At 34.5% G+C, this 24,276-nt stretch overlaps 2 protein-coding genes across 3 annotated transcripts; both read left to right on the top strand.

Moving 5' to 3' along the window:
- The first annotated feature begins 248 nt into the window (after nucleotides 1-248).
- Nucleotides 249-2,220, top strand: LOC124824398 (GATA transcription factor 18-like). The gene is made up of 2 exons (XM_047296826.2): nucleotides 249-1,434; nucleotides 1,637-2,220. Exons 1-2 carry the CDS (start codon nucleotides 1,030-1,032, stop codon nucleotides 1,928-1,930), a joined length of 699 nt encoding a protein of 232 aa, XP_047152782.1. The 5' UTR covers nucleotides 249-1,029; the 3' UTR covers nucleotides 1,931-2,220.
- An 11,016-nt stretch (nucleotides 2,221-13,236) lies between these two features.
- On the top strand, nucleotides 13,237-23,089 carry LOC124824400 (nucleolar protein). Of its 2 annotated transcripts, XM_088101067.1 has the most exons (27): nucleotides 13,237-13,494; nucleotides 13,578-13,739; nucleotides 13,875-14,040; nucleotides 14,123-14,239; nucleotides 14,333-14,463; nucleotides 14,565-14,715; nucleotides 15,261-15,328; nucleotides 15,852-15,950; nucleotides 16,050-16,165; nucleotides 17,389-17,563; nucleotides 17,659-17,769; nucleotides 17,862-17,940; nucleotides 18,078-18,221; nucleotides 18,315-18,428; nucleotides 18,657-18,778; nucleotides 18,861-18,943; nucleotides 19,024-19,148; nucleotides 19,333-19,453; nucleotides 19,532-19,669; nucleotides 20,690-20,786; nucleotides 20,869-20,994; nucleotides 21,331-21,423; nucleotides 21,522-21,627; nucleotides 21,974-22,116; nucleotides 22,193-22,282; nucleotides 22,370-22,485; nucleotides 22,614-23,089. In XM_088101067.1, the coding sequence occupies exons 1-27, from the start codon at nucleotides 13,336-13,338 to the stop codon at nucleotides 22,669-22,671; spliced, it is 3,210 nt and encodes a 1,069-aa protein (XP_087957193.1). In that variant the 5' UTR covers nucleotides 13,237-13,335; the 3' UTR covers nucleotides 22,672-23,089. The 2 variants fall into 2 exon arrangements, with proteins under 2 accessions (XP_087957193.1, XP_047152784.1); XM_047296828.2 differs by having other exon boundaries at nucleotides 13,238-13,494; nucleotides 22,370-23,089.
- The last annotated feature ends 1,187 nt before the right edge of the window (nucleotides 23,090-24,276 follow it).

The raw sequence follows: 24,276 nt of genomic DNA, 5'->3' as shown, positions 1-24,276 counted from the left end.
GTTACTATCATGACGAGCTTGGCTTTTGTTTTGGATTCACGTGATTCGCATGGTACGGCAGCCAAAACTGCTTGTTGGTGTAGATTTGATGGATTCGACGCCCTATAACAAGTAACGGAATCTGGGTCTTTGGAGGAGATCATTGCTCGGTCATTGTTCTGTTCAAAACAAACCTCTTCATCAAAATTCAATATTAGTTACACCACTTATATAACAAACTTTTTTACAGTAACATATTCAATAAGTGTACCGGTCACTGATTTTGCTCATACTGAATGTCATAAATTTGATAAAAAAACATGTAAGGAGATAACTTAGGCATTAAGCAGCGTGGTAAGAAGGGTTTGTAGATTGTGTAGGATGAGTTAGAGCGTGGTTGCGGAGGAGAGGAAAAGGAGCGTGAGAATAAGGGGGTTGGATTGGAAAGTATTATATTTTCCTTGCAGGGACACTAAAACCTCGTGATCGGAAAAGGCAGATCCATGGAAGACTGTTCCCTCTCGTCACGTGGGCTCTTTTGACTACCCATTAACCAATGACCAAAACTAAGCAACACCCCCACCGTCTCTCTTTCTCTTTCCCTTCCACCTCACCCTTTCCTACACTGCTATTCTACGTCCTATGCTGTGCTATGCTATAAATCCAAACTCCTTCACCCCAATTATTGCATCACCTCACCAACATTGCCACACTTCCTTCCTCCTTCTCCCTCTCTCTCTCTCTCTCTCTCTGCTAACATCTTTATAATTTAAATTATTATATCCTTTAACTTCTCTCTCATCAAACTCAAATTCATATTCCTATATTAAGGACAACGTGGACTGCACCTGCTGACTGGTATTTACATTTCTTATAAGCTCACAAGCCTACCAGCTACACCCGCTTCTCATTTCTCACCGTTAACCTCTTCTTATATTATTTTCCCTCTTCTTTCTTTCTCTCCCTATCAATTCCCTTAAGTCCTTTCCTTTCCCAATTCCAGAGGCCCTTCATCAATATCGCTGTTGCAGTGTCTCCCAGGGGCACGTCATGGGACCCTGTACGTGTGGCATCTCCCACGGCCAAACCACCTCCTTCTCAATGCCCTTCTCCGGGCCAAACCACAAACCACCCTACCAAGATTCCGACATTTACGATTATTCCTTCACCTCCTCCTCTTCTTCTTCTTCCTCTTCCGTTGACTGCACCCTTTCCCTCGGTACCCCATCCACCCGTTTCTCCCAAGACGACCAAAAACCTACTCGCCACGAACGTAGATCCGTTTCTAACTTCTGTTGGGACTTACTACAATCCAAACACAACCCTCAATCCCAAACCAAGTCCTCCAGAACCTCCAATACCACCTCAAACCCCGACCCTCTCATCGCTCGCCGCTGCGCCAATTGTGATACCACCTCGACTCCCCTTTGGAGAAATGGCCCCCGAGGCCCCAAGGTAAATCACCATACTTATCACTTCTCCGAACTTAAACTCTATATTTTTTTTTTCCAAAACAACATTCAATTCATTAATCACCAAAAGAAAACATATTTTTTTGCTTATCTCTTCTCCTGTACAATGTAGTTTAATCAATATTTTCATTCTTTTTCTCCGACATTGAAGAGTGGTTTGTGACTTTGTGTGAATTGCATTGCAGTCGCTGTGCAATGCGTGTGGGATTAGATTCAAGAAGGAGGAAAGAAGGGCGAGTGCCGCGGCCGCACCGCCGCAGCGGGCTTCTGGCGGCATGATGGAATCGGCGCAGGTGTACAACAACTCGTGGTACGCACACCCGCAGAGTCAGAAGATGCAGTGTTTCTCGCCGGGGATGGGGAGCGAGTTCCGTTTCGCGGATGACGGCGATCGAGACGCCGATAACGGCATTCCGTTTCTCTCGTGGAGACTCAACGTCGCAGACAGAACGAGCCTCGTCCACGACTTCACAAGATGAACGTTGAAAACAAAAAATTAATAGCATATTATAATGATGATAATAATATAATAATAGTAACACAAGATATTACAAAAGGAGGTAGCTAGCTAGCGTGGTTACCTGGATACGGTCAAGACCAATCAAACACACAGGCAGTTATACGTCAACGTTTTACGATGATGTTTTTGATTGCGATGGTTATGATGGTCTCGAATCGTGGATTTTATGTTTCTTTTTACCTTTTCCGTTTTGTTTGCTTCCTTTTCTCGCCCTTGGTGTGAGAATGAGATAATTCTATATTCTTATTAGCTTGCTTTTTCTTTGGATTTATTTCTTTAACTTTCTCTTTCAGTTATTACGTATAAACCTACTTTTTCGTTTGACCATCACAAATATGGACCGTTTCTGAATCAATTAATTGGAAACACGTTGTGTTATAACTCGAACTTTCGCAGGTGCATGTCATGACTCGTGACTATTACCTCCTTTGAACAAACTGTTTCTTTATGCTTAAACAGAATCTGAAATTTTATAGTCGTTGTTTTCGATTTTCTGATTTCCACACGAACATTCATACCCGAACATAGATAGATACAGTAATTTGCGAAAGCGAGTGGGACATGGGTGCATTTAATTCCTTTGAACCAACTCCGACGGTCCAATGTGTCAACGTTGGATCACGGTTCTCTCTGACCGGACACTCAGGTTCACAACAGCCAAACTGACTGTCTTTTAAGAATAAATCTATGATTTCTTAATTAAAAATCATTATTACTACACTCTCATCTCATGTCACCAGTTTTTTCATATTCTAATTAACATGTTTTTAAATAAATAAAAAATCATTAATTTCTTAAGACCTGGCAGAGCCTCGTTTAATTGTTACGCCATGTATTTAATGATGTCAGACAAAAGCTTCTACAAATCACAGCTAGACTATGTAAATATTTTTTAATGATTAATCGATTTTTAAAATACTAATTTGAAATATTAATGCTCTTTCGTGTAATTTTTTTATGCAAATATATTCCTTAAACCAGTATAGCACTTATTGGTAAATGAACGCAAATAATTTGGTAAAAGAAAACCAGTAATGGACTTGTTAACTCTTACTACCTTTTTGTTTTCGCTTACTTAATAAAGTAGTATTTCTATTGCGGTGCAGTACTCAGTGTATACAGTGAGATAATCTTTATCTTCTTGGAATAGCGCATTGCTTTATCATCCAATGATAATCTTTATCATCCAATGAAGTTATGTTGCGGTAGCTGGAACTGATAGCTTTCCATCACAGAACCCAACATCATTGCTGCTACATCTCTTTACTTGAGCATCATATAAGAATTAAAATCACCAATGTTAACAGAATATGACAAATCAAACCTTAAACCTTATATTTGTCTTGCATGTGTGTGTGTATATATATATACCAAGTGACGTTATTTATTTTCGTGAAATTATGCGTGTGTTAATTTGATTAGAACTTGTATACCTTCCTATCATTTCTTGTTGATGTACCCTTATATGTGACCGATGAGGCTTGCAGATATACAAAATTTACTTTGTCAGCTTGTCAGACAATTATTAAAGAGTGGATGGAGATGGAATGATTTTTCATATACCAAAAAAATTGGTTGAGTTTGGTCTGAAATTTTGCAGAGAAATAATAGACTTCAAATTTTAAAGAGGTGTACATGTATACAGAACGTATAACCATGATTATTTTTATTGTTGTGGATTTGGGTTGTATGAGCATTGTACAATTAAATGAAAACCATTTAATTATCATTACACAAAAAATATAATATATAAAAGGGGTTTATTTGTAGTGGTTTCAAAAATCTCTGAAAATAGTGATTTTATTAAAACCGCAATTAAGTTTGGAGTATTTCTTTTAAAAAAAATATTTCGACGGTTTATTAAGTAAAGCGCTAAGTATTTAATTATTATTTATTTTTCTACAATTCCTAATTCTGTTTTCTCAAACCGTGTTTTCTGTCATTTTATTTATTTATGGAGTTCTCATCTTGGCTTACGAAACCTTGTTGATAGGTCATAGAGCTTTCATGTCAGGATCGAGTTCACGGGGATTGAACTATACTGCAGCGTTTAGGGTTTTAATTTGCGTTTAGGTGTTGAAGATTCAGATAGCTGCGATTCAGAGGTTGTGCTTGATTGATTTGTGTTTTGATACAAGTGTGGTTCGCGATGGAGGGTGCGGCAGTCTGGTGATGACTCATCCTGGTTTTACAAATAAGTTAAGAAAATAAGCAACAAACAAGAGTTAATATAAGTGTTTCTTTTATTAAATTAAAGTGATTTAGTAATTTACATAGACGATAATAGATGGAAACGTGATAGATATGTATATATATGTTTATAATGTAAGGACTTTTTTTATCAAAATCATAAGTCAGTGTTCGTATTTTTCATCCCTAATGGTTGGGAGACTAATGGTTGAGAGACAAGATTGACTGTCTCAACCTATTTATGAGTAAAAAAATATTATGATTATATAAATATTAATGGAAATATAATAACATTTAAATAAAATATCAAATAAATATAAAACACAGTACAAATTATCAGGCTTGTTATATTATACCGTAAAAACAACTTAAACGTTTATTAGAGTACAAATAATTTAAAAATAAATTATAAAACTAAAGATGAAATAAAAATTATATAAATTTGTTAAATTACCTAATAAATTAAAATTATTTTAATGACGTGAATAAATATGTGTATAAATTAAAGAACGACATTTGGTTATATATATATATATATATATATATATATATATATATATATATATATATATATATATATATATAGTATTACAGATATTTTTAAAAATTGTGTATTATTTATACTAATATCCACTTAATACATATTGTTAATCAAAATCAATGTCTTTAAACAATATGAGAGACGATTTCATTTGTTATGTTATTAAAAGAAAATACTTAACCTTTGTTTGGATTTGTAGGTGGTTATGATTTTGATTTAATGATTTTTAAAGGTGTTTCGGTTGAATTGATTTGAGAGCCGGTCGTCCTTCCTTTATATTTTATTATGATAGAAAAATGTGATTGTACCTGGACATCAGTTGTCTAGTTATAAGGCTTGTGATAGCCACATCCATTGATTAACCATTAGAACAATATATTTTACGTAATCAAACCCAATAACTAATCATTAATGCAGTATATTTGGAGAGCGTAAGGCAATATGACCTATTAATACCTGCTTAATGATAATCAATTTCGATCGGTATACTCATATAGTACAAAAGGACTTGAGGAAGATGATTTGCGAGCAAGTATATTAAAGCCATTCATGCATGAATGAAGCATGAAGTCTGAGCAAGCTCTTTATTAAAAGAGGTGGGTAGGGATTATTATGAGCTTTAAAAGAGATCGCTCACGTTCTATTTAGAAAGTCTATCTTCGATGCTTTACGTCTGCTCTATGTACTAAGCGACGAACTCTAGGAATTCTCTTTGGATCTGTTCCTTAGACTCAATAGAAAATACTAAGTGTTCTCTTTGAAACTTTTTCCTGTGCAAGAGATCTTCACTCCAAAAAATATGCTTTTAAATAAAGTAAACGCATTAATATTTATTTTTATAATGAACCAGTTGAGTAGTTGACTGATAAGAGTTTTTTTTCGAACTTTCCACGTTGAGCGGAGATTTCTGAAGCCATTTTTCTGACTTCCCCTCAAGCCGCTTGAGGTAGGAGTCATCATTTTGACTTCCTACGTTGAGTGGGAATTTCTGAAGCCATTTTTCTGACTTCCCCCGAGCGGCTTGAGGCGTGAGTCATTTCTCTGACTTCCTACATTGAGCGAGGATTTCTGAAGCCATTTTTTTGACTTCCCTCGAGCGGTCCTGAGACAAGAGTCATTTTTCTGACTTCCTGCGTTTGAAGCCATTTTTCTGACTTCCCCCGAGCGGCTTGAGGCGTGAGTCATTTCTCTGACTTCCTACATTGAGCGAGGATTTCTGAAGCCATTTTTTTGACTTCCCTCGAGCGGTCCTGAGACAAGAGTCATTTTTCTGACTTCCTGCGTTTGAAGCCATTTTTCTGACTTCCTGCGTTGAGCGGGGATTTCTGAAGCCATTTTTCTAAAGCCATTTTTCTTACTTCCCCCCGATTGGCTTAAGGCATGAGTCATTTTTCTGACTTTCTGCTTTGAGCGGGGATTTCTGAAGTCATTTTTCTGACCCCAGCAGCTTGAGGCAGGAGTCATTTTCCTGACTTCCTGCGTTGAGCGGGGATTTCTGAAGCCATTTTTCTGACAAGGTTGAACGCAACTATGTACCTTCTTGTGCAAGATATTTTATAATTTAAAATTAAGAGTTGGTAGAACCTGATAAGATTGAACGCTGTGGATAATATTTTATAATTTAAGAGTTGGTAGAACCTGAACAACTATATTATAATTTGTAAATTATAATGAAAACTGGAACCTGTCAAGGTTGGATGTAAGGCTGAACGTTACTGAAAATTCTTAAAACAAAAGACGTGTCTTTAGGAATTATTACGGATTTTTTTACTCTTGTTGCAAAACCTGGTGTTGATCCGAAGTAGCGATGTCGAGACCGAGCGCCGTCTGGTTCTTCGTGGCTTCATGGGGATGTCGCTCGGCCCCACGGTGGACGCCAAAATGTTTCGGTTGAATTGGTCCGAGGGTCGATCGTCCTTCCTTGCTATGCTCTCTTTTGATCTTCAATCCTCTCTGAGAACGCGATCCACTCCAATGGGTTGTTGACCTGTATAAGACACTGACGCTCAAGTCAGATATATTTCATAAAGATGTCTATATTTTATTATGATAGAAAAAGGTGATTCTATCTGGACATCAGTTGTCTAGTTATAAGGCTTGTGATAGCCACGTCCATTTATTAACCATTAGTGCAATATATTTTATATTTGGAGAGTAAGGCAATCTGACCTATTAATACTGTTTAATGACAATCAATTTCGATCTATATACTAGGATTTGAGAAAGATGATTTGCGAGCAAGTATATTAAAGCCATTCATGCATGAAGCATGAGATCTGGGATACACTCTTCGCAAGTGAATTACTAAAACACCATTTATTTTAATTGAAAATAACATTATGCATAAAGGTGGAATCGATTATTTTATTTGTAGAATTGGTTTTATGTGTCTGTGGTGTGGAAGAGGATGTAATCTATTCCAATTGTGACAGTGAAATCGATTCCATGTTTAATACCAATTTGTATACATGTTTTTTTAGAAACTGTTGAAGATATAATTTAGATTTAAATTATTGTTGCACTTAATTAGGAATAAGTTTTAAATATTTAAAGTTGTTTTCTGTTTTAAGTTGTTTTCTGTTTTTATATTATTTCCTATTTTAAATATAAGCATTTAATATTGCTTATAAAATATGTACATCTGAGAAGAAAAAATATGAATGAAAGGATTGTATTTTATTCCCAGTGAATTGTTTAACATGGTATCAGATGTTTTCTAATTCCGGGAATATTTATCTTCATCTCCGCACTGTTTCCAATCCCTAAATTTCTCATTTCACCATGGCCAACCCATCTTCCAATATTATCATTCAGCAAGATAATTCTTCTTTTCCCATCACTGTTATTCTTGATGACTCAAACTACCCCCTTTGGTCCCAGTTAATGGACATGCGTATTGGTGCTCGAAACAAATCGGGGTATCTCACTGGGGCAACTGCGAAACCCTCCATTGATGACCCAACCTATGATAACTGGATTACTGAGAATAAACGGGTGAAAAGTTGGCTTATTGATTCCATGAGTCCCCCGTTGATGCAGCGGTTTATCCGCCTTGAATCTGCCCATCAAATTTGGGATGCAGCTCTCCGCACATTCTACGATGGATCCGATGAAACTTGCCTCTTCGAACTGAACCAACGATCTTTCTCCACCAAACAACATGGTCGTCCCCTCTCTACTTATTATAACGAACTACTCTCCATATTTCAAGAAATTGATCATCGTATGTCTTCTTCTGAAACCACCGTGAATGGCGTAGTCCAGATGCATTCTTCCATGGCTCGTCTACGTGTCCACATCTTTCTTAGCGGCTTGGATTCTGATTTTGACCAAGTTCGTGGAGAGATTCTTCGTAAAGACCCAAAATTGGATCTTGAGAGCACATATGCCTATGTCCGTCGAGAACATCAACAACGTATCACTATGGGTCGTCCTGCTCCTACCTCGGATTCCTCAGCTCTACTATCTCAAGTTCCTCATTCTTCTGCTGCCAATTATCCTCCTAAACACCGCAAGGATAGTTCCTCTGCGAAACCCTTGTTATGTTCTCATTGTGGTGATTCTGGTCACTCCAAGAATCGTTGCTACGAAATCATCGGCTATCCAACGTGGTGGGACTTCACCAAACGTCCTCGCAGAAAAATCTCCTCCAAAGCCCTTAATTCTTCTTCTGATGGTGACTCATCTCCCTCTCCTCAAGCTAATGTTGTGTATGAAGGTATTCTAGGTAAAACTCTTGCTTTCTCTACTCACTCTAGGAATTCTACTTGGATAATTGATACTGGCGCATCAGATCATATGATTCATGATGCTTCTATGTTACAACATTGTTTCCCATGCAGTAAGTCCACCATAACCACTGCTAATGGTGGTTCTGCCTCCATTACTGGTCAGGGTACCATTACTCTATCAAAAACTCTCACTCTTCATTCAGTTCTTGTCGTTCCTTCTCTTGATTTCAATCTTTTATCTGTTAGTCAACTTACATCACAACTTAACTGCAGTGTGATTTTTTGGCCCACATTTTGTGTTTTTCAGGACGTCCAGACCAAGGTGATTCTTGGCTATGGTGTTAGACGTGGTAATCTTTACTTCTTAGATGTCTCTGAGGGTGGTACTGACTTGCATTGCAGAGCATCTGCTACTAACACTCCAGATTCTTCTCATTCTGCTACTTGGCTTTGGCATAAAAGACTCGGACACCTTTCCTTTGGTTATCTTCAAAAATTGTTTCCCCATTTATTTTCAAATTGTCATTCCTCTAAATTTCAATGTTCTACTTGTGAAATGGCTAAAAGCCATCGCATTCCCTTTTACCCCAGTATGAATAAAAGTTGTATTCCCTTTCAAGTCATTCATTCTGACATTTGGGGCCCTGCTAAAGTCCCTTCGTTTTCTCATTCTTATTATTATGTCTCCTTTATTGATGAGTGTACTAGAATGATGTGGGTTTTTTTGCTTAAACATAAAAATGACGTCTTCCATGTTTTTCAAAAATTTCACCGTATGGTTCAAACACAATTTAATACTTCCATACAAATTTTTCAATCTGATAATGGCCTCGAATATAAGAATGGATCCTTTTCTGAATTCTTCACCTCTAATGGAATCAAACATCAAACTTCTTGTACATATACACCTCAACAAAATGGACTTGCTGAGAGAAAAAACAGACAATTGTTGGAGGTTGTACGGGCTTCATTATTTGGCATGAATGTCCCTTCCCATTATTGGGGTGAGGCTGTCCTCTCTGCGGCCTATCTTATAAATCGAACTCCTTCTAGTGTTTTAGGTTTTCTCACCCCTCAAAAGAAGCTTGAAACTTTCTTTTCTATTCCACATGTCATGAATCTTGAACCTCGAGTTTTTGGTTGCACTGCCTATGTTCATGTTCCAAAAAAATTACGTGGTAAACTTGATCCTTGTGCTAAAAAATGTATCTTTGTCGGCTATTCTGACGTCCAAAAAGGATATCGTTGCTTTGACCCTCAAACTCACAAAATGCATGTAACACTTGAAGTATCCTTTAGGGAGTCTGAACCTTTCTATTCAGGGGGAGTCACCTCTTCTTCTTCTCAGGGGGAGATTCGTCATATTGGAGAAGAAGAATTATGCTTACCTTTACCTGTGACTCCTACTCCAACATCTTCTCTTATTATGGAGAGTCCACCAAATCAAAATCCTTCTCCTGAAGTCTCCACCGGTCTTCCAGGTACAGATCTTCTCAATGCAAGTCATTCTTCACAAAATGAGGCACCAAGTCTACCTTACATACCAGAATCACCTGATGTGGACAGTTCTGAAACACATCCCGAACCTACTATTGAGGTAACTTCTGTCCCTATTGAAAACTCTTTCATCCCAACTTCTTCTAACACTCACAATACACAAACTAGAAGATCAGAACGACAAAATAAAGGTATACCAAAATCAGTTTATGAACCAGATCCGAGAGTGAAAGTAAAATACCCTATTAGCAATTATGTATCATCTCATAGATTATCTGAATCATATGCTCTAACGGTTGATCAATTATCCACTGTATCTATTCCTAACAGTGTGCAGGAAGCATTAGAAGATCCTAGATGGAAGCAAGCAATGAACATCGAGATGGAAGCACTTCAGAAAAATGAAACTTGGAAACTAACTTCTTTACCAAGTGGAAAAAAGACAATTGGGTGCAAATGGGTATACACTGTGAAGTTAAAAGCAGATGGAAGTATTGATAAATACAAGGCAAGACTCGTGGCAAAGGGATACACACAAAAATATGGGGTAGACTATCAAGATACGTTTGCTCCAGTGGCTAAACTCAACACAATCCGAATTCTAATTTCCATAGCAGCTAATAGAGATTGGCCCCTGAAACAATTTGATGTAAAGAATGCCTTCTTGAATGGTGATTTAGAAGAGGAGGTCTACATGGAGGTTCCACCGGGAGTACAACTACCCCCTTCAAAAGAAAGTGTAGTTTGCAAATTAAAAAAGGCTTTATATGGCCTTAAACAATCACCCAGGGCATGGTTTGGAAGACTCACGTTAGCAATGAAGAAGTTTGGGTATAAACAAAGTAATTCAGACCATACCTTGTTTATAAAGCATAACAAAGGAAAAGTGGCCATACTTATTGTCTATGTAGATGATATGGTGTTAACAGGAGATGATGTGGAAGAAATGAAATTACTTGAGAAGAAATTGGCTGCTGAATTTGAAATGAAGGATCTTGGACAACTAAAATACTTTCTTGGCATAGAAATTGCAAGATCCGAAAAAGGTATTTTTCTATCTCAAAGAAAATATATTCTAGACCTTCTATCTGAGACTGGAATGTTGGCTTGCAAGCCAGCCGATACTCCAATTGAAGTGAATCATTCTCTTGCTGTATATTCAGACCAGATTGAGACGGATAAGCATAGATACCAGAGGTTAGTAGGAAAGTTAATTTATTTGTCTCACACTAGACCTGACATTGCGTATTCTGTGAGCATTGTAAGTAGGTTCATGCATTCTCCTAGTGAAGAACATATGACAGCAGTATATCGTATCCTTAGATACCTCAAAGGTTCACCAGGGAAAGGTTTATTATTTTCAAAAAATGATAGAGCCTGCATAGAAGGATACACAGATTCAGATTGGGCTGGAGATAAAACTACAAGGCAATCAACTTCAGGGTATTTTACCTTTGTAGAAGGCAACTTAGTCACATGGAGAAGCAAGAAGCAAAAGGTAGTTGCAAGGTCTAGTGCTGAAGCTGAATTTAGAGGTATGGCATATGGCATTTGTGAATTACTATGGATTAGAAGCGTACTAGCTGATTTGGGAATCAAGTATGAAACACCGATGAATCTTTTCTGTGACAACAAGGCTGCGGTAGAGATTGCACATAACCCGGTTCAACATGATAGAACCAAACATGTTGAAGTGGATAGACATTTTATTAAGGAAAAGCTAGATAATCAAGTAATTCAAACTCCACATGTTCGGTCTGAAGATCAACTTGCTGATATATTAACAAAGGCTGTTTCAGGAAAGGTGTTTGAAGAAGTCATTAACAAGTTAGGCATGATTGATATTCATGCACCAACTTGAGGGGGAGTGTTGAAGATATAATTTAGATTTAAATTATTGTTGCACTTAATTAGGAATAAGTTTTAAATATTTAAAGTTGTTTTCTGTTTTAAGTTGTTTTCTGTTTTTATATTATTTCCTATTTTAAATATAAGCATTTAATATTGCTTATAAAATATGTACATCTGAGAAGAAAAAATATGAATGAAAGGATTGTATTTTATTCCCAGTGAATTGTTTAACAGAAACCAACCAATGGGTTTTAGCTACAAACGGAACCAATGATCTGTTTTCTTTCTTTTTTTAGCAAAAGGGATTTGAGTAAATAATAATAATAATAATAATATATTAATAAAATAAATAACAGAATAAACAATAATTATAATAAAATAATAACAATAATAATATTTTTTTAATTTAAAATAAAAATTTTAATTCAATTTGAACATGATTTTTATTATTTATATTTAAATTTATATCACATCAATTCTAAAGATAAAATGATAATCATCTAATTTTATTCATTAAAATGTATATTTAAATTTGTCATATATATATATATATATATTATATTATACATAAATTTTAATCTCAAATTATATTATATTTCTTTTATTTCAAATAACACCATAATTCTTTCGCTATCTCTTTAAATTTATCTATTTACTCTCTCAAATCTCTTATCAAATCTAAACAGACAAGATTTATGGCATGTAAATAACATAATATATTCATATTAATGTAACTTGATTATTATAAATATTTTATTCATAATTATTTTGTTGACTTTTATTCACTGATTTAAATTTAAACATTTTTTTAGTAAAAACTAGAAAGGCAAAAGGAGAAAATCCAATCTTTTAGTAAAAAACCCGACCTGGAATAGATTATTTTTAGAAGGCTTAAATCCCTATAGTGATATAATTTATTGAATATACAATTTTTTATACAATCTTAATTGAAAATTTGATCTTCTGATATTTAATATTAAATCCTTTAATCCATAATTAATATATTATTAAAAAGTATTAATGTATTTCTTAAAATAATATGCACCAAAACTAATTTTAAAACATATTATTATTAGTTTTTTACTTAGACAAATAATTAATATAAATAATATTTACAAATTTGTATCAATTAACTAAATTATATATTGATATTAAATCAAAATTTTTTAATTTTGAAAAATAAAATCTGGACTAAATTTTCTATAAGATTCAAATTGTAGGGTTACGAAGTTAGTGAGATTAAAATTAATTGAAGTATTTAAAATCAACAATTCGTCCTCTCAAATAGAAAATATTCAAACAATTATTTTTTCTAAAAGATAAAAACAGAAAATACAATCTAAATTATTTCGGATTATTTATCTAACACAGTAACCCCAAAAATTAATTATGATTGTTTTACTCATAAAAATAAATTGAGTACATTAATCCACCCACTAGCAATATTTTGAAAGTTTTGCCCCTTAACACGTTAAGTCCCTCCTCTCTTCCATAAACCCTAAACCCAAACAAGCCGTTAGTCATTCTGCCGCGTTTCCACAAACACTCACGACCATGGAGGCCGACACTATGGCCATGGAATCAACGGAGTTAAAGGTGTCTGAGCTATTGAAAGAGGTCAACGTAGATTACTCTCCTCAGTTCAGTAAGCTCGTTGACAATACCGTTTCCGCCATCAAAGCCTCCATAGACAAAATCCCCAACGATTTCAAGGTTATTATTCTATTCGTCTTTCTCTCTGCTATGATTTTCGATGCATTCAGCACTGAAACTTCTGAATGCGCGTGAATTGGCAGGTAACTGCAGATTTAGCATCGCGGTTTGTTGCGGACATTGGCGCCGATAAGGTCGAGTTTAAGTTTAAGAAGCCAGAGTTTATCAAGACTGGTGGGAGTTACTCCACACAGAGTATTGCGAGGCCTGAAGTTAATGCTGATCTTATTATCAGGTTACCAAAGGTACAATAATCTGAAAAAAGAACAGCGATAACCAAATTTATATATTAATTAATTAATGTTTTATTTAATTTGCCAATGCGAGATGTGTGTTTCGACTTTGATAACTGTTTTCAATTGTTTTCATTTTTTTGTTAGGAATGCTTCCATGAGAAGGATTATTTAAATTACAGATACTATGCCAAGAGGTGTTTGTATTTATGTTTGATAAAGAAGTATTTGGAGAGGTCTTCATCTATTGATAGGGTTGAATGGTCCACTATGCACAATGAAGCCAGAAAACCCTTGCTCATTGTATATCCAGGTTTGCATTACGTGTCCGCCCAGAATTTAATCTAAAGCCTCTGAAATGATGTTGGTTATTCTAACCATGAAAATAATTGCAGCTGCGAAGCTTGTTGAAGTTCCTGGTTTTTTTGTAAGAATTATTCCGTCCGCGAAGGCTATATTTAGCGTAGCGAAGTTGAACCTGAAGCGCAACAACATTCATAACCTGAGTAATGGTCTGTTTTTACTATACCTTTATTCTATTTCTCCAAGATTGTGGTGTCTTCTTTTGACAGAGTTTTTGATGATTGATTGTTGATGTCTTGAAGGGATTGATCTTCAGGCTACACCGAAGTACAATTCTAGTATTCTGGAAGACATGTTTATAGAGGATGCTGAATTCGTGAACAAGTATTTTGTTGGATGGAAGGAACTAAGGGAGGCTTTAATCCTGCTTAAGGTTTGATATTTGATTGTTTTTGGGTGTTTATGTCTGGGATTCAATGAATAAAATTGCACAGTGGAACGCTGAATTGATTGCTTGTCCTCATTGATTTATAGGTTTGGGCCCGGCAAAGAAGTTCAGTATATGTTCATGATTGCCTGAATGGGTTTTTGATTTCTGTCATACTGGCATACCTTGCTTCTAAGCAGCATATTAGCAATTCAATGAAGGCTACTGAAATAATCCGCGTCACCTTGAACTTCATTGGTATGCGTGCAGTCTCTCCTTGCATCTCAGTTCATTTTGTTCAGCTCTCTTTGTCATGTTAGTGTGCTAAGATTGGTATGTTATGAGAGTTAAGCTACTCATGTTGGTGGTTATGGCTGTCAATGCGTATATACTTACATTAATTAAGTCCCGTGTAATATACCGTGTTTGTGATACAGATCCGTGTTTTGATGAAATGCTATGGAAAACATTGTTTAGTTCTCTTCTAAGAGTCTAAAATCGTTTACTTTTTTTAGTGTTATGAAAACAAAACTGTTACTTGTTTGAGTTTTCTTTTATGTTTTCTCAATGCATTATCATCATTATTTTTCTCCTGTATATTTTGGCTTCTGAGTTCTATCATCAAATTCTATTCCTTTTATTTTCCATCCAAAGGAATTACCCATAAAAAATGTACTTTTCAGTTTCTTAGTGAACATGTAGGCAATTGGCTACTAACTTTAAAATAGGCATCGACTGGGAATGGGGCTTCAATATGTATTGGCACAACAGATAGGTATTTATTAATGCTAGTGGTTTTGCAGCAACCTCAGAGTCGTGGAACCGAGGGTTATACTTTCCAAAGGAAGGCCAGATCCATATTGCGAAGGAGGTCTGGATCTTTGCTTGGTTTTTTCTTTAACTATTTTTACTTATTGTAATTCTATTTTATGTATCATTTGATTTCATGTTTTATTTATTCTTTATTCTTTTTGTTTTGTTTTAATGGTTGTTTGTTAAACCTAATTTGGCCGAATTATTATTTTTAAAGCACTTTGAAAAAACTGAACAAAAAGCTACTATTTACTTTTTCAATTTTTAAACTAATCGTAGTGTGGTAATTTAGCGTAATGCTTTTGACCCAAAGCAGCTTTGTTATGTTTTCAATTGCTTAGACTTTAGTTTTAATCCTGAATGAATGGCAAATTTATTCGCTCCATTTATTAAGAACTTTATTAGTAACTTCTGTCTTTTTCTTTTCATTTTGGGATACGTTTCCATTCATTGTCAGTCCTTCATTGTTGTCTTGGTAACACATTGCAACGGTTCTCGCACAACATGTTATATGAATTACATTGTTTACTGGAGGTTTCTTTTCTCATGTAATATGTTTTGTTCACTACTCCTATTTGCAGCAAAAGATTCAACTTAGAGAGTCATTTCCAATTCTCATATGTCATCCATCTGGAGGATTCAATCTAGCTTTCCGAATGTCCAGGATTGGTTTTACTCGGGTACTTTGAAAAGTACACCTACTTGTTTTTTCAATATTATAAACATTGTAGTTCTCAATTTGACTATGTATTTGTTTTTGGATCTTCTTCTGTATTCAGCTTCAAGAAGAGGCTGCTATGACACTTAGGTGCTTAGAAAAGTGTAGAGATGGTGGATTTGAGGAAGTTTTTATGACCAAGATTGACTATGCTGTTAAGTATGACTATTGTATGAGGTAACGTTTATTCAATACTAGTTTGTCTTAACAGTGATTGGCAGCTTTGCCTCTTTGGTAGGTAGAGGGTTGAGTGGTGAACTTGCCCAACCTAACCCAAATTTGTGGGTTGGATTGGGTCAACGGGTTCATGAATTTTAAACCCAATGATCCTAATACTACCGGACTACATAATAAATATACAATGAAAAATATTTGTCCAATAATTTTATTATAAGAATAGTTTTATATTCTATCCAAATGGGCTTTTATGATTGTGCTTTATTTTTATACTCCTTTATTTAATAGGATTATTTTTATCTTTTATGTTTTTAAGTATAACTGCTGATTAAAAAACTATAATTGTCTTTCCAAAGGGTGTCTAAATGTTGATTAAAAAGTTAATGTATTGTTTATTTAGCAAGATTTACAATACATAAATAACTAAATGTGTAAAATATATTTATAAGTTAAGTCTGCACTTTGTAAGATTGTATCAAAGTGTATCCTTGATTTATTAAAAGGTCACTCACCATGATATACACATACCACACCTCACCTTTCAATTTACAAGTTGGTTTTATAGGGTTATATTTTTGATTTATAATAAATGTTATATTGTGATAAAAGATTGTTTTTAATTATTGGATTTTTTAATATTTTGGATATGTACATTTTTTATATTTATTTTATCACCGTAGCTAAAATGTATTGAATCCTTAATTTTAAAAAATTGTCATGTATGTGTTGTACTAAATATTAAGGCTTCACAGATCAACAAGATATAGGTGGATATGCTTGGTATTTGAATTGAGAGTTATAAATGGGTTTAAATTGGAGCAATAGTTGCTTTGCAGAATTTTAAATGTGGTATCTGGTACTTTAAACCAAATGTAAGTGTAATCTGTTTATAAGGTTTTATATTTGAAAATGTCAATTTTCAGCGAATGTTGTCCATATGAACATGGATATGGAACGTGAAAATATATTAATCACAATGATGTAAATAAACAGCCTTTTAGCACTTATTTTGATGCTTGTGCTTATCCTTACTACCTTATAACACGTTGGAGACTCGTTAACCTTTTTCTCCTCTGCCTTTGCTTTTCTTTGGGTTATAGATGCTTGTCTATTCAAACACTTTATTTTATGAATGGATACTCTGTTCTTTGAGTAAATTTCATTATGGCTTGCTTCATGTTAGAAGAACTATAAGTTTATATTACTTCTTTTTGATCTTGTAGAATAAATTTTAAGGGAAAGAAGGAGGTATTTGCACTGGGATTTTGTTTGGACGATGAGTGCTGGAGAGCATACGAGGATAAAATACATGGTATTTTATCTAAAGGGTTAAATGATAGAGCAAGAGCCATTCAAGTTACATGGAGAAATACACAATGCCAGTGGAGTGTGGACGATGTATGATTCCAAGCATGAATTTCAGTATCCCATTTAAAATGTGTTTTCGTGCTTTTTCTCTTGTGTTCTATTTCTAACTGAATTCACTACGTCAGGGCTTGTCGGTATTTGATAAAGAGCCCTTATTCATTGGAATTTCAGTGAGTACTTTGGAGAAAGCATATAGGATGGTTGATATCGGCCCAAATGCTGAAAGTAAAGAAGAGGTATATATTCATCTCCTTATATCCTTTTTATCTTTTTGCTTTCACATTGGGTTGCTGCATGTATTACAGTGCTCACCCATTATTTGAAGCAGGCTCTTGAATTTCAAAAGTTTTGGGGAGAGAAAGCAGAGCTTCGAAGATTTAAAGATGGTAGAATTGCAGAAAGCACAGGTGAGTCATTTATTCCTACGATTCGTTTTTTTTTTTTTAATTTTCTGAGCATCACAACTTTCTCATATTGTTAGCTTAGATAAATATCTTGACAACTACTGACATGGTGGTGGCTTTTGCCCTATAACATTTCACAGTATGGGAAAGTGAGCAATGGGCTAGATATCTTATTTTGAAAAGAATAGCGGAGCATGTACTTAGTCGACATCTTTCTCTATCCATGGAAGATATTGTAGTTGTTGTGGATCAACTTGATTTCTCTTTGATTCACAGTGCTGGAGGTAATGATCTTTGTGAATTCTTTCTTTTCTGGTCTCATATCATATGCTTGGCTTGTTAACTGCTGTGATGCTTTTGAAATGATTCACCTACAGATCCTATATCACACGCTGGTAGTTTGCTTGGGGCATTTGATGTTTTATCAAAGCGCTTGCGTCTTATTGAAGACCTTCCATTGAAGGTGTCCAGTGTACTGCCTTTAGACTCTGGTATTTTACCATCCTAGACAGATATTTTATTTATTCATTCAAGTATAGGATCCCTACATATTTTCTTGTACAATTTTTTGAAGTCATCTGTGTCAATACTTTTTGGTGTATGTTTTCATTGTTAATTAAAACCTGGAAAAAACTGCAATTATAAGGATGTTCAAGTCAATGTTGAATCTCATTTAAGCTTGAGCTCAACTGATGTTCTTTGCTTATTGTCATTTTCAGCATTTAGGTATACATCAGTGTTCCCTCCGGAACCTCATCTTCTGGCTAATGAAAAAATTGAATCTCTGAGATTGAATAAGTTTGTTCCATCATGCATTCAAGCACTGGAAGTTCTGATTCAGGTATGGCTTAACGCACCAGTTGTGCTCAGTGTCCTGGTGTTTTTACAAACAATTGAAAAAAAAATTCTTTTGTCCTTTACAGCTGGAAGGCTCTGGGAACTGGCCAATGGATGAAATTGCAATTGAAAAAACAAAATCTAGCTTCCTTTTTCAAATTGGATTGAGGTAGGGTGTAGATCCTTTATTCATTTCAGGATCTTATTCTTTTTGATATTTATTAAGATGTGATAATATTTTTATGGCAGTCTTCAAAAGAAGTGGGGGATGACATGCACTGCCACTGAGGATAATGTGGACGTACTAATGTCAGGATATGCTTTCCGTCTAAAAATTTTGCATGAGAGAGGCCTTAGCTTGCTAAAAAAGGAAGGTATGTACTTCCACTTTGTATATGATTACGATTTAATTGGAAAAGCCACTTGTCAATTTAACTTATCATACCATTGTATATGATTATGATTTAATTGGGTATGTACTTCCCCTTTGTATATGATTATGATTTAATTGGAAAGGCCACTTCTCAATTTAACTTATCAAAACATTTTAATATGCAGTTGGGGATGTTCAGGCTAAGCAAGTTTCTTCCATTGACAAGAACCTTTTTATCCGTAGTCAACATGCTAATATGATCAATGGATTACAAAGTCGTTATCCAATATTTGGACCAGTAGCTAGGTGAAAATTTGCAAATTTCTTTGTCAAGCTATGTTACATTTATAATCTGAAGCTGATGTATACCTTTCATTTGTCTAGACTTGCAAAACGATGGGCTGCTTCACATCTATTTTCAGCTTGCATGGTAGAAGAGGCTGTCGAACTATTGGTTGCATATCTTTTTCTTAATCCTTTGCCATTTGATGTTCCCTGTTCACGGATCACTGGGTTTTTGAGGTGAGTTTCCTAGTCATTGTTAGTCATCTTATCAACCAATTAATTTTGACAGGATGAAATGAATACTACTTAATCAGTGATTGCTTCAACATTGCATTACTTACTCAGTCTCGCACTGATCTCTTTGATTAAACTGTTAAGGACCATATTAATCTTCTCTTGAATGATTTTCTCCTTTAATAATCTTTTTCCTTTTAAAAGGACTACCTTCGTGTCTAAGATGATAGATCAAAACCTTCCAATTTTGTCCAGAGACATTGAGTGTCTACTAAGCCGTAGTCAGAATCTCCTTTAAACCTATATTCTCTGTAGAATACATTACTGCAGACAATGTATCAATTTGCTTGTTAAGGGATTTGTGAACTGGGTATATGATGTTAGGATGTCCAAATAATGGGTACCAAAGAGATGACTGCACAGAAGGTTGAAATTCATTATACCTTTCTCTGGAATCTCCAGCCTAGTCTCTTTGTTGGAGTTTTAAAAGAAATGAAGGAATGAGTTACGTAGGAAGTAAACCAAATAAATTGCTGCATGAAGTCTATCTTTTATTGAATTGGTGAAGACTTTAAATATAACTCAAACTTAAATGAAAAACAAGAAATAGGAACTACACACGGGACATGATTCCATGTTTAACAACTTCCTAAAAATCTGGACCTACTCCTAAATTTATTGAAACAGTCAAACAACTTTAAAAATTGAAAACCTAACGTATTTTAGCATAAAAAAGAACTGCAGCGACTAAAGTACAACTTCAACACTCTTGCAGAGGTCATATGCCGTTTCCATCCACAAACAGATCGTACACATTATTCTCCCACATTTCTACCACTTCATTTGTTACTTTTTCTCTCCCTTAGTCATGATCCTCTAAATTGGGCACCTTTCTATTCCTTCTGACACAGACGTTAGTTATTTTTGGGTTTCTAGCAAATTCTCGGGACTAGGCATTCACATACGAGAAAATTACTAAAATATATTATAATACGATCTTATGCTTATTGATTTTTTTGACAGGTTCCTGCGATTACTCTCAAACTATGATTGGGCTTTCTCTCCATTGGTTGTTGACATAAATAATGACTTGAGCCAAAGTGACGAGAAAGAAATAAATGTAAGTTGTGTGTCTGAGTACAGGATTAGGTAAATCTTGATAATGTTAGTCTCTGAAAATATTTTTCATCATGGATTTTCAGGACAACTTTTTGGTAAGAAGAAAAAGTCAGGGTGAGAGTGGACAAAGTGTAGGACAAGCAATGTTCTTAGCTACAGTTTACGATAAAGAATCTGAGGCTTGGACTGGATTATCACCTAGTGGAATGGTTAGTTGCTCTTCAAATTGGAATTAATTGAGCTTGAGGCGCTGAAGTTTCTTGATTTCATTCCTCACTCCTCCATTTTGTTGTCACATAATTCATGGAATAATGCTTTACAAAATAAACTATAGCGTGGGTTTAGAATGTATAGGAAATTGTCACAGTTTACTATATTGTTCAGTTTTCCACACATAAGTATTCTGATCTGTTGATGTTTTAAACTTCATGACTGCATTTTAACACTTTACTCTAAGGATTCTGTTGCGTCTGTTTCAAGCGTTTGTTAGCTTATTCCGCGGTGATTGCCTTGTGACTATGCATCAATATTTGTGATTTTACCAGGAACTGAGAAGGTTAGTTGCATATGCCCGAAGCAGTGCCAATTTGCTGACAAAACTCACATTTCAAGAAGAGTTTGGTCCATACCGATGGGAGGTGAGTGGAGCAAATTTTTAAGTTATTTTCTCATTTCAACTTTTTGTTGTAGAAGAGTATATTTTCGGAGTTATTGAGTTTTTTCATTTTTGCTGCAGTGCCTTTTCAGGACTCCTTTAAACAATTATGATGCAGTAATTCTTCTCCACAAGGACAATCTCCCGTATCCCCAAAGACTTCTCTTCCCTTCAGAAGTTAATCATGGTACAATCAGTGGCTGGTAGTTTACTTGTTTAAACAATTCTTAAATGATTTGATGGTGAAGGGTTACGGGTTATGTAATTGTTTGGTAGTTATAATTGTAGCAAGATTGTTACAACATTTTTTCTGCCTGGTCAAGTGTGATGAAATCACATAAAATGTTGTACTATGCATGAAAGATACATTTATAATGCAGGATGGCATGGGTTCAAACTCATTAGACTAAGAAATTAGTATGTTAAAGAATAGTAATTATTGATAGCTTGATCTTTTAACATTTATACATTATTCGTTTCCCTTTCACAAGTTATGCTTAATCAAATGGTATTCTCACTTGCTACGTTGGCAGGAATACATGTTGCAGAAGGACAAGCCAGCAAGTGTTTTCAACCCTTTTTGTTGCCTAAAGATTTGAAGGGCAGGCCAGATGAACTTAAAAATAAGTTGCTGGTGGATTTTGATCCATCAAAGTGCTTTATCAGAGATTTAAAGGCAAGTACAGTGAAAGTGATTTTATGTTGAATATGTCCTCTTCGCTAATTAGATACATATCATTTATCACTTGCAGCATGAGTTCTCAGCCTCATTCCAAGTATGGCATGATTATCTGGGAGGTGATATTATTGGCCTAACATGGGGGGAATCATATTCTTCCAAGGTATAAAATTTGCATTTATATGTTATGAATTCTTCACAAATCTCAACAAATCGATCTTCTGATCACCATTTTTTTCTTTCTCTAAAGAAGCGAAAGCACGTGGAAGTGGTTGATGAAGAATATAATCCTTTGAAGGTGTTAAAAGCAGTGGGGGAAATTGGGAAAGGATTTGTGAGGAGTGTATACTTTCTCAAGCCTCCAAGGCTCAGGGATTAGTATTAATTTGGTCATCTTATCAATATGTATATTGAAAGAATTTTGCTCGGTAACTAGCTAATTATATCGATAGAAAATTTGCATTAGTTAGAATGGAGGAATCAGTCAATTGCAGGATCAATGTTGTAGAGCAAAAGAGTACCACTTTATTGAGGGAAAAGGAGTTGCTGTAGATTGATATCTATGTTTAATCTTCATTGTACATTATTCCCTTCCACCTCCACAACTTGGGCAAGCCGAACAGTAGTGAGGTAAGATTTCCTAATTCTTCTTGCTAAAGAAGCAAGCGGACAATATGGCATAATACATAGAGGATATATTTCAATCGAATGTCTTAATTCCCGACATACATACAAGACGTGAAGATAAATTTATCCATGCATAGCCGGATTAATTATTGCAATGCAGCAATGGTGTTTTGAGCTGGAAATTTCAGACAAGCGTCTCTAGGGAATTCTTGTGTACATTAATTTTTTGAACCGATTATTTTCATATATTTCTGGGATGTAGTGGCATGTTGCCGTACCTCATTTTTGAAGTTGTCGTAAGTTTGAAAATAAGTGTTAATTTAGTTTTTAAATGTAATGCTAATTGATTTTTCATTTTATATCCCTAATAATATTAGCTATATACACTAAACATTAAAAATGAATTATAGACACTAAGATTAATTTTGTAAATTTGTTTTCTTTTATCTGCATTTTGGTTTTCCTGTAGTCTGTAAAATGCTTGGGATGACATATTATGGGACGATGCGAGGGTGGAAAATTCAGAGGTTAATTTATTAACAGTCTAAAAAATTACTCTGGTTCTGTCTTTGCATGTTGCTTGTTGAACAAGTTTGCTAGCCGTTTTTCTTCTGAAAATTTGAATTTTGTTTTAGATTTAAAGTATTAGCAACTTTGTTTTCAATAAGTTTTATTTTACTTCAAATTTTAATGTTTAAATCCTGAATTCTTGTTTTAGTTTTGTTAAACTTAAATTTGAGTCCAACACAACTCAATAACGTGCTTTTTTTTTGGAAAATAAAGTCTAGGCGTGGCACTTTAAGTTAGCGGATTTTGGACGAAGATTGGGTCAAATTTTTAGTGGGAATAGAAATAATATTTATGATTATTGAATAGAAATATGAAATACAGTAAGTGTCAAAGTATAATAATCCTTCAAAGTAACTTAGTTTAATATTTTATTATTATTTAAAGTTGCTAAATTGTTATCTATGTCCAAATGATATTATTGTTTCAAAGACTAGACTCTAGTTCTATATTTTGTTGTTAAGAAGAAATGGCAAAACCGTCATTTTGTAATTTTTTAAAAAACAAATACGGATCCCTTTTTAAGAAAATACCTATTTTAATCACATTATAATTTCATAGAAAAAAAATGCAGTCGTGCTTCCAAATATATCCTCTACTTTTATTGTTTAATATGTAGTAGCAAGATTGGGCAGATTTTAATTATCTGAATAAATTAAATTAAATTTGTTGTTTTATATATTATTGACTGTCTAATATTCCAATTATTTTTAATGTATAATTACTTATACCTAATTATTATTTTTTTAAAATTCATGTTCAATTTTGAAAATTTTAAATAATAATCAAAATTAAAAGTCATACTTATAAAAAAGATTTCATAAAAATAAATTTAAAAGGAATCACCAAAGCCATATCATATACACTCTTGTCAATTCATTAAAAAAATAAAAAAATCAACAGTCGTGACAAAGTCAGTTTTTGTGAAAGCACCCTAATCATGTAATTTACTTTGAAAAATAC

The sequence above is a fragment of the Vigna umbellata genome, chromosome 10 (assembly GCF_029865625.1).
Source record: "Vigna umbellata cultivar VRB3 chromosome 10, Vumbellata_1.0, whole genome shotgun sequence".
NCBI classification, from domain to species: Eukaryota; Viridiplantae; Streptophyta; class Magnoliopsida; order Fabales; family Fabaceae; genus Vigna; species Vigna umbellata.
Note: the sequence above shows the minus strand (reverse complement) of the source record. Positions and strands in the feature narration are given on the sequence as shown.